Below are 10724 nucleotides of genomic sequence, written 5' to 3'. Positions count from 1 at the left end.
TATCGAGACAGTATGAAGAGAGGGAGGGGCCAGGAGGAACGGAGGCAGGGTAAACCCCCCCATATGGGGATCTACCAAATGGGGCCAACCGATTGGGCGACTGGCAAGGTGGCAGGGAGACGAACCCCCAACAATGACAATAAGGCGCCTGCCATTTCTGTTAGAGGGACACGCCTTGCCTGGGACCATCCTACAACGTGAAAAGGCACCCTACCAAGGTTGGCTAGTGTGGGGGGACTACCTGTGGTGGGTAACTCCTGACAAATCCCACATGGTGTGCCTTGGGTAAAAGGTGAGTAGGAGGCGCCTAAAAACCTCCACCCTCTTGTACCTAGATGGTCAGGTGCCAGAGAAGACGGCTGGGGAAAGACAGAGCACCCACTGAAAGGGAAGACTTGGCTCGGTGAGTCAGGGGCAAAAAGTGGGGGAGGTGTGTCGCAGTGCACTCAGGTGCCCTGCGCCTGAGAGCGGAGACTGCTCTGGGGAGACCCCTAGTGGCAGAAAGGGGGAGGCTCAGCTGCCAGTCACCAGGGCTGCACAGGTGCTGGTTGCCGGGGCAACTGGTAAAACCAGCTGACCAGGAAGGGGCAGGGCTTATCCCTTCTTAAGCCCAGATAGGAGGCCAGGAGGGTAGTCCCTCTCCAGCAGCCGTGGGAGTAGGGACTCAGCTCGGACAGGCAGAGGGGAGGACTCTGGCAGTGACAGCATCCCCCGGTCACTGCTGAGGTTGGGGAGCCCTCCTCCTCCCCCCCCGCTCCCTCACTCTCTAGTAGGGAGTAGAATTTTGTTTGACCGGATGGTCTAGTTTTTATGTTGTAGCCCAGGGGCTTTATGTTTTATGCTTACTGTTTTGACCAGAGGACCGGGTGAGGCTATTAGGGGTGGAGGAGGCCTCACAGGAGCTCCACAGTAGCATGGGGTATCCTGGTGCCGGAGAGGGCGCAGCTTTGTTTGGGGGTGCATTGGTCCCAGCTCCAGAGCTAGGGGGCGGCGAGAAGCCCTGGAGCTAGGGGGCGGCGAGAAGCCCTGGAGCGAAGGGGGGTGGCGAGAAGCCCTGAGAGAGAGGGGGGCAGTGAGGAGCCCCGAGAGAGAAGGGGGCAGCGAGGAGCCCCGAGAGAGGCGGCAGTGAGAAGTCCCAGAGAGAGAAGGGGGCAGTGAGGAGCCCCAGGAGAGAGGTCAGTGAGGAGCCCCAGAGCAAGCAAGAGAGGGGGCAGTGAGGAGCCCCGGGAGTAAAGAGGAGGGCCAGAACATAACAAGGCTCAGGTCAAACCACGTCAACTCCATCTGCGAGGCTTGGGCTGCGGTGTAGGGGAGGAAAAGGAGCCGCAGGTAGTGCCCCCTGTCACCGGGGTGCGGAAAAAATGGGCAGCCTCCCGCTGATTACAACCATCTTCTAATCAAGTAAAATCAAGGCATGGCAGGCGAGTAAGCAGGCTGTTGGCCCATTACAGGAGGGCGGAGCCACTCCCAGAAAGGCTCCCATATTGATACTCCTGTCACAGGGGAATACACATGATGTGGAGGCTGCTGGAGCAGAATTGATTAACTGAGTCTGTTCTGATGCATGCTAATTAGCACGCATTGGAGCAGATGTCTGTAACAGGTATAGGTGCCCTAAGGTACCACCCAGACTTACTTTCTGCCTGGCTTCAGACTAGCACAGCTCTGTATTAAGGGAGAGCTCTTTTTACAGTTTAGGAACATGGGTCTGGAACAGACCACCTGGTTTACAGAGTCTAGTTCCCTATAACTGTAGACAGCCACATAATAGACAATATGGCAGTTCACCTATGGTGCCTGCCACTTTAAGGGCTGGAGCAGGTAGCAGCCAGGTGCTTGATTGCAGTGGTTATTTTGAGGCCCAGAATATATGTAGGGCAAAGCAGCAGTTTACTACTGGCCGCTGTGAAAGAAACATCAGCTGGCTGAGCTGTGGCTCAGGAACATCTTGGAGCTAAGTGCAGGAGCTAAGGGGATGGCTTGGAGGCTTCTGGTCCTAGGCATGACCTAAAACTGCACTCTGCTGGGATAGGGAAGCCTGGTGGGACTGTCAGTGGCGTGGCAGCCCCATTCAGATACCAGGACTGCTCATCTCCCCAGTGAAAGGCAGGTCGGAGTGCCTCAATAACTCCTAGCCCCCACAAAACTGGGTATAAGGGGGCCAGGCACAGCTATGGCCACCTGAGCCCCCACAGGAGACTAAGACCCCGGAGGCCCCAGGGAAGGGATAGATGTGTAAGCCCTAGTGAGGGCCCTGATGAGGGTTGAGTAGGACTGAGGGTCAGCCTGAAGGACAACCCAACAGGGTGTGCTGAGTACATCCGGGGAACATCCTGAAGGGCAGCACATGGGCCAACCCCCTGAAGAACATGTTGAGGGATATGAAGTTCAGTGAGGAGGTAGGGTGGAGTTAACCCTCTGTGTGGTGAATTGGCTGGCCACTACCCAATTGAGGGTCATGCGAGAGGCCCAAAAGACTGCATGTCGCCACCTGAGGCATGAGTCAGATAAGCCTGATGGCCTACAGGGTCACTCAAGGGAGCAGGGCAGAGTGAAGGAGGCACAATATTGTGTGGCGGGCAAGAGACCCTGTGAGAGGGGGTGGTGTGCAAGAGGTCCCAGTGAGAGGGGGGCGGTATGAGTTCATGTATGAATGAGGCCTGATGAAGGGCTACGTTGGCCCGGCTTTAGGCCAGGAACATAATGTCATCCTGGATGCCAATTGCGAGGCATGGGCTGCAGTGTAGGGGAGGTTCGGAGCTGTGGATAGTGTCCCTGTCTTTGGGGCAGGTAATGGGCAGCCTCCGGCATTATTCTACCAGTTAAGAGAAGAGCAAAGTCATGGCAGGCGAGACTGGGTGGACTGCCCCATAGATAGGTGGGGGGGCTGACTTGAGACTCGGCCCCAGGCTTGCCCCCTGTCACAGACAGTAAGTCTAAAATGGTCTATAAGAAAATTCACCCTACTTCCCTCTCTCCCCACACTACAAACTACAAAGCACCTACTAACAACCTATAACAAACTTAAGACATTTACTGCAAAAAAGCCAAAACTACAGTGATCCAAAGACAATAGAAGACTTTGGCAGGACTAATGCCTTGGCCCTTGCTATGTCAGGGAATTTGTCATGTAAAATGTGCCCAGGAGTCCTGAGGAAGTGAATCCAGCTGTACACTGACCTGTAGGAAATTCCTTCATGACCCCAAATCTAGTGATTGATTTATCCATGATTTATCCAGGATATGGCCATTTTCTGATGCTTCACTAGTAGGTAAATCCCTATCCAGAAGCCAAATTATGCATTCATGGAGCGGAAAATTTCTTCCTGGTCTTGGTGAACTGCAGAACCTTTGGAGCACGGATTTACTTTATTAAATCTTGTATAATTAAGTACAGTATAAATACAATGTAAGACATATTAAAAGCATATTGAAAAATCAAAAAGTAGTATTAAAAAAGAGAAGGAAACCTAGTCTAAAAATGACGATCACAATTACCAAGCCTGACTTTCCTTTACTTGCATGCATATTTGTTATGGAATTTCCTCTAATTCAGAGACAGATCGAGAAGAGCTAGGTGTGGGTGCAGCCTCATCACCCTTCAGCTGTACACAGAATGGTGCTGCTGCTCACTTTTCCACTGATACCAAGGATGGAAAAAGACATAGTACAGGGGAGCTGCAGCACCATTCACCCCCCCGGGTTCCAGAGCCAGGCCAAAAAACAGCTTTGGTAGGAGCTGCACCCAGAAGCTAACAAGCTCAGAGAACTCACTGTGCATGTGCTACAAAGTTATAATCAAAGTGGGTGTGACTGCACCCCCCATCTCCAACTCCTGGATCCACCTGTGCTGTAATGTAAACTAAAGCATATCCTCAAAAAGACATCAGACTTGCCTCAAGAACTGTGGAATATTGAAAACCTTTCACCTCCATGCCAAAAACTGTTCCAGTACTCTACCTCCTCCTGCCATGAGGAACCCATATCTCACCTTGAACTTTCTTTAGCTTCAGTATCTGCCATCAGGCCCTACCTGCACCATCAGCAAAGTTAAAGAGCTCAAAGTCAAATATCTCCCTTGAATAGAAGCAACCCATGCAGCAGTCAAGTCTCTTCTATTCTCTTCTGGGGATACTAACAAATTCAACAAGTGGAGACTTCTACCTCAAGCTTTAATTTTTAACTCCAAGACCATTCTTACCTTATCCTATTATCTCCTTCATGAATCAGACTCCCTTTTGAAACAGTCCAGGTTCTTGTCTGTACTACTTGGTTTAAGTCATTGAAAACCTCTGGTGGTTAGAAACCTTCTGATTTCCAGACTAAATTTATTCATGACCAATTTATGTTCTTTTGATCTTGTGCCAGTATTATCTTTTTATATAAATAGTTTTTCTCCATCCTTGCTATTTGCTTCCCAAATGTATTTATACAAGAGTAATCATATCACTTCTCAATATGAATTGTGTTAGACCAGGGGTGTCAAATGCACCCTGGGGCCTGAGCCAGATCTGGGCTACGGGGCTCCTCCCAGGCTGGTTCCATTGGTCCAGTAGCAACTGAAGTGGTTCCATTGGTCCAGTAGCAACTGAAGTGGGTCCAGGGCTGGGTGGTGGTATGGAGTCATGCTTGGGTGGTAGCACAGATCTCCATTTGCGTGGCAGCCTAGAGCCCCAGTCTGATGGCAGCATGCATCTGAGAGTATGCAGTGGCATGGAACTGCATTTGGGCAGCAGCATGAGCCCAGTGACATGTGTGAAGCCATGTGCTTCAGGTGACAGCACACATCCAAGGGCAGCAGCATGAGTCTGGGGATGTGCAGCAGTGTGGGGCTGTGTTTGGGCAGCAGTGCAGATGCATTGGGGTCTAGGGACTCGTAATTCTGTGGCAGGACATGTCCCCCAACTTCTAGTAGCTCAATGGACTACTGGTAGGCCAGATGGAACAGTTCTGTGAGCCAAATGTTTGAAATTCCTGTGTTAGACTAAATAAACAAAGTTCTTTTTATCTCCTCCAATTAGTTTCACCATAGTGTAATAGGCACCAGGCTTTATTGGTCTTTTTGTTGATAGCTGATAATTCACAATCAGATTTTATGCCAATTCATACTATTAACACCAACAATTAAATCAGTAGTTATTTTATATTTATAGCAGCATAATTAAGTGAGTAATTTAACTCAGGGGTGCTCAACCTCCAAGTCTTGGAATCCAGAACATGGGGCTCCTCCTGGGTCAGGAAATTTAGCATCGGGGAGCAGTGGCCATTGATATGGCTACCCTCCTTACTCTGCCAAATACCCAAACACCACGCCCCGCATGGCTGTTCAGAGTTGGACTGTACACCCTTCCCCTGGTAGGGCTGGTCCATACCTGTCCCTCAGCATCTGGATTGGGGATGGGGGATGGGTCTTCCCTCCTTTCCCCCACAGGGCCAAGCTATGCTCCCTTTTCCCTGTGGGGCCAGGTTGGGGCTGGAATGCTCCCCTTCCTTCTCCATGTGACCAACCAGATGGTACACACTGCACCTTCCCCGGGCACTGGATCAGGACCAGCGGCTGGATCTGGCCAATGGACAGACCTGGCACTGTCCTTCCGGCCTACTGGGGGAAAGGTTTGAGCACCACTGATTTTAACTTATAACCCTTTCGGGCAGTTTTTGAACACAAAGACCAAATTTTGCATTAATTTATATTGCACATATTTCTATGGAAATAATTTGATTTATACAGGTGATAGAAGATACTTACAAAAGTTTTATGCTAGCACAGATTTTAGCTAGTAGTACAAGCTGTCCTTGGACTTATGACACAATTGGTTCCTGAAAACTGCGTTTTAAGTTGAAATGCCGTAACTTGGAACTGATTTTCCCATAGGAACAATGTTATAAATGGGGGATTGGTTCCTGAACCAGGGCCTGATACCCTATTTTCACGAAAAATAACTCAGAATTTTGTACACAATCAATTATAGATGAGTAATATAGCTACATTAATGTATTTCTATTGTAAATAGCAATCATATTGATTTGGAAGGGCTCTTTTGCCTAGAGTCTTCTCAGGAGACTTGGCTGCAGGTTTTTCTGGATCTTGTCTGCTTTCATAAAGAAAGTATCCAAGGAAGTTTGGATAGATGTTCTCCAGGGAGATGGGCAACTCAGTGAACTTGTTCACTGGCATGGCATTGCACTGGATCAAGCGTCGTAAAGTTGAAACTGACATCAGAAAGTTAAAACAGTGTCAGTTTATAAATGTCGTAAGTGCCCTTCATTGTAACTCGAAATATCTTAAGTCAAGGACTGCCTGTACTTTGAAAACTAAAAAAAGAACAGTTTAGAGTTGAACAGATTTTTTCCCCCCTGGTATGTGCTCTGTTGTTTCAGTTTCACTCTCTGTTACAATATTTCGTATCTGTAATACTTCTACTGAAGTCCTTTAGAGTTATTTTAGATTTACATTAGTTTAACAGAGATTGCAATCCTATCCTATCTCTTTACTATCTGAAAAAAACTGAAAGCTGTTCCTCTGAAGTTTTTGCTGCTATGAACATTTAGGCTCCCTCTACATGTGGGAAGTATGTATTACTTAGGATCAGCTACATGTGCGAAGTATGTATCACACAATAAAAAGCTCCAAGTTAGACCTTGAAAATGTGTACTAACTTTATAGTTGATATATTATTTGCATGCCTAGCAGGGTCTACTCTATGGTACACCATACCCAGTATAAAACCCCCAGGCCTGGGGGATTATGGCAGGCGGGGCTGCATGAAACCCCTGGGCCCTGGGGATCATGGCAGCTGCGACCCCCAAGGCTCAGGGGTGCGTTAAACCCTCAAGCCCACGTGCAGCTAAGACTGAAAGTTCTTCATTGGATAGTGCTCTTGGTCCTGGCTGCGCTACACTGAGAGATATGTGGTGCATCTGTGACCAAGAGCCATGTCCAGTATGGGACTTTTGGTCTTGGCTGAGCAAAGGGGGCTCCCATCTGTGGGAACCTGCTTGTTGCTGATGCAGGGGAAGCACAGGATTGAGCTCCCCCTACACGAGCAGCAAAGTGTGATTGGATCTAATGTACAGTCCCACAATTGTGCCTCCTGCCATGCACATGTGATGTGGCAGGGAGCATGATTGTATGGATCATGCATTAGATCCAATCACGCCATTAGTTGCATGTATAGAGCCATAAGAATATATATCTATATAGTTCTGGCTTTGTTATTCAGTAGGTTTGTTCAAAACTAATATAACTTGTTAAGTGTTTGTTTGTGCCATGAGTTTCTCTCTTGAAAAGGAAATAATCCAGTGAGACTTCACAATTTCCTAACTATTTCTATGTGGTAAAGATGCACCATTTTTTTTTTAGTGTTGATTTTTTAAATCAATTTTCTCCATAGTCAAATTAATAATTTAGCTCCATTACATGATTATTTTGCATATGGATTGTTGTCCATAATAAAGAATCTATCACAATAAAAGATTACTTTCCTAATATTCTAGGTTGACGATATTTTGTCATATTGATTCTCTTTTTTCAAATACTAATGTACACCTTTTGATTTAAAGGGAAAATATCAACTTGTTGTAGAAGCAAAAGAAAAGGAAATTGATGGTCTGAAGGAAATATTAAAAACCTTACAGGTAAAAATCATTGTAAACTACTGACTTAAATTATTTTAGCTTCAGTTAAGTGGGAAGTTGGTTATTTTTATAGTTTTTTATTTTTAAACTGGGTCTTTTCCAATATTGTCTTTTTCTAGTACAGGTGCACCTTGCCTTCCAGTATATAAGTTCAGTTGCTCCTTTAGTTTCTTCTTAGTAGTATAAACTTACTGTTACTCAGCATTTGAACCTGCTGTTGTAGTTCAGTGATAGAATCCTTGTCTACCTTGTGGGTCTGATTTCCAGATAAGCATATAACCAAGCCATGGAGGCACTAAATGTCTGGACTCGGTCTGGCCTTTGGATTCTGGCTCAATAGTCTAAAGGGGGAATGGAAGGTCTGGGCAGCCTCCACTCCTCCATACTCCTGCCTAAGCTTATGCATTAAAGGTTCTAGTGACCTCTCAAGCACACACCATGATCCACGTGGATCAATGGATGCATCCTTCTGGATCAGTATTTGGAGGGTGCATCTACACATGTCCCACGGTGCTGTTGTTACTGTGCCATCATTTAGTACTTCCGTTAGAAAGTACTAAATGACAGTGCAATAACAGTTGTTACTACACTGTGCTGGTGGTGCACGGTTATTTTTAGCTGTTATGCCACCTTAGTGACTCACTATAGTGAGGGAATGAATAGTTACGGTGATGTAGCTGCAGCTTCACAGTTTGTGCCCACCAACGCTAAGTCACCATAACACATTATTATGGTGACATAGTGTCTCGTGTAGGTTGTCTAAAGTAGCCCTTCAGGAAAAGGTCCTCCTTCTGCGACAATATCTGGGCTAATGATGCTTCTTTATCCAGAGTTTTCATCTTTTTCTTCATTCTTCCTTATTGGCTGCAGAGGAATAAAACAGATCCTTTCCTTGCCCTGTCTGGAAGATTCAGTTTGGGGCCTCTAAGATGCAGGTGCCCTGACTGGGCCTCAGTCCAACACTCCTTTTTTGTGTGTGCCTTTTGTCCTTTCCCTAATCATATCCATGGTCTTCCTTTATTTTATGACTTGCAAACAGTCCTGTATCACACAGGCTTTTAACTTGCTCTGACAAACCCACTACTTGCACTGAGAAAACTTATTGCTGTTTGGAATTAGGATAAACTATACTTTTTGAACTGTATTACAACGTTTTACGTTGTCTACATACAGCATTGCACTGGTGTAGCTATAATAGTAGCTGCTCACCATTGCTGAAATGAGGGGAAATCTCCAGACAAGACTTATAACAAAGTATATTGGGAGGTGACTAGTGATAACCTTGTTCTTAAAGAATGTTAAGAAAATCAAACGTTTAGAGAGTAGGGAATTTTTTTTAAAGGAGAGAATTCATGGTATTGTCATATGCTGCAGAATGTCAGATTTTGCCAGTTTCTAATTATTTTCCTGATTTTGGCTGAGTGGGCCAGTCATTTTTTCCACTCTTGGAAGCAAAATAGTTACGTTACAATTTCAAATTAAATGGAAGGAGACTTTTCAGCGAGATTGGGGGTGTATGCTGTACTAGAATTTTTCTAGTGAACCTAACATTTAACATCTTTTAAGGTGACTTTGGCTTTTATTCCAGTATTACTGATATTAAGCTCTTCATTCCTACCTTTTACATTTAATGATAAGTATTTTTTAAAGATTCTTAGTAGTGTGGCTTTGCTTCTTTCACTGCTTGGAAACCTCCTTCTGTATTTTTAAGTCAGAATAGTAAATCAAATTGTGGTTGTACTTTTAGAAATGTTAAAAAATTACACAGAATTCAGTTGGTACCTGACTTATGAATCTGAAGAAATTAGGAAAGACAATTACTCTAGAATTGCATGGGCCAGTGTATCTTGAGAAGGTGATATGGCACCCTTCTATTACAGCATCCTCACTTAACGTGCTGGTGACATCCTTCTGGACAGTGACCACTAAATATTGCTGCTGTATATGCAAAAGTGATATCTGTTCAGACAAGTGTTTTAAAAGTTTCAGATCAGTGCTGGCAAGCAAGGGTACATGAAATTATTTATGGATAGACTTCCAGATTCTGCATATTATAGCTCCTTTATATTATATATATTGAACAGCACGTTATTCATACACATGTACACATCAGGTGTGATGTATCTGTGTGTGTACATATATATATATAATTAAAGTGTTAGTTGGTGGATACACAGTTTCATTAGTTTCTTATTATGGCTTAGTCTTACTTTTTTCTGTAAGATTGTCTGTCAAATTTGAAAGTATTTATAATTTTACTGAACAGTGATTGCTCAGATTTCTTCAGCTGGTGCTAGAGGCCCTTAAAAATCCTTAGGTTTTATTATATGCTCAAACTAATTAGCTAAAAATGTGACTAAAACTGTCCATATGAATGAAACTCCAAATCAGACTGCAAATCACTTATTTCTCTTTTTGAGAAAGGTGAGACAGTTAATTCCTAATAATGGACCTTTAAAGGAAAGAGAATACATTTTAAATTTCCTGTTTGAATTATTCTGGCTTCTTCTTTGTCTGACTGTGATTCAGCACAGTACATTTGCTGAAGTGCTCTGATGAATCAGAGCTGTGTGTATGAGATCTGGAGTATTTCCTTGATAATTTTGCCTATGCTAATTTAGACTAAAATCATTTCCTAAAGAGTGAGATTAAGTAAATAAGTGAGGCAACATGGACCAATATATGTGGATGGAGAAAATTTGAAGCTAATTGTGGCACAAGGCAGAATTAGATTGAGATCATCTGGAACCATTTTTAATGCCATTTTTTTGAAGTAGTGACTATAACAGTTGTAGATGTTTTAATGGCTTATCTTGATGTTTATATAGGACTCCTTGTACTATCTTGAAGGCCACATTTTAATTATGAATAACTTCTTAATGTTTTGCAAGAAGTTCATTTGTTTATATTAGATTTCTCTTTTCAGTACATAGGACTGAGTAATAAAAACCATTTTTGCCGATATTTGTTACATATTTTGTTCTTATTAATGTTCATTTATAAATAGATTGGTTTCTTTTAGTGTCATACTCTACATGTTTAATCATTTGGTTAGTGTTGAGAGTATTTTAAAAGCAAAAGAAATT

The 10724-nt window shown here is 44.3% G+C and overlaps 1 protein-coding gene across 1 annotated transcript in view; it reads left to right on the top strand.

Annotated features, from left to right (window-relative positions):
• Nucleotides 1–10724, top strand: part of CCDC73 (coiled-coil domain containing 73) — a 102299-nt gene that overhangs the window by 1267 nt on the left and 90308 nt on the right. Inside the window, exons 2-3 of the mRNA XM_019519962.1 lie at nucleotides 3557–3732; nucleotides 7564–7638. Of these exons, the coding sequence (XP_019375507.1) occupies nucleotides 3557–3732; nucleotides 7564–7638 (251 nt within the window). The remainder of the gene's footprint in view (nucleotides 1–3556; nucleotides 3733–7563; nucleotides 7639–10724) is intronic.

This window comes from Gavialis gangeticus, unplaced genomic scaffold, assembly GCF_001723915.1.
Source record: "Gavialis gangeticus isolate Ggan-Ray unplaced genomic scaffold, GavGan_comp1, whole genome shotgun sequence".
Classification (NCBI taxonomy): Eukaryota; Metazoa; Chordata; order Crocodylia; family Gavialidae; genus Gavialis; species Gavialis gangeticus.
This window is presented reverse-complemented; position numbering and strand designations above follow the sequence as displayed.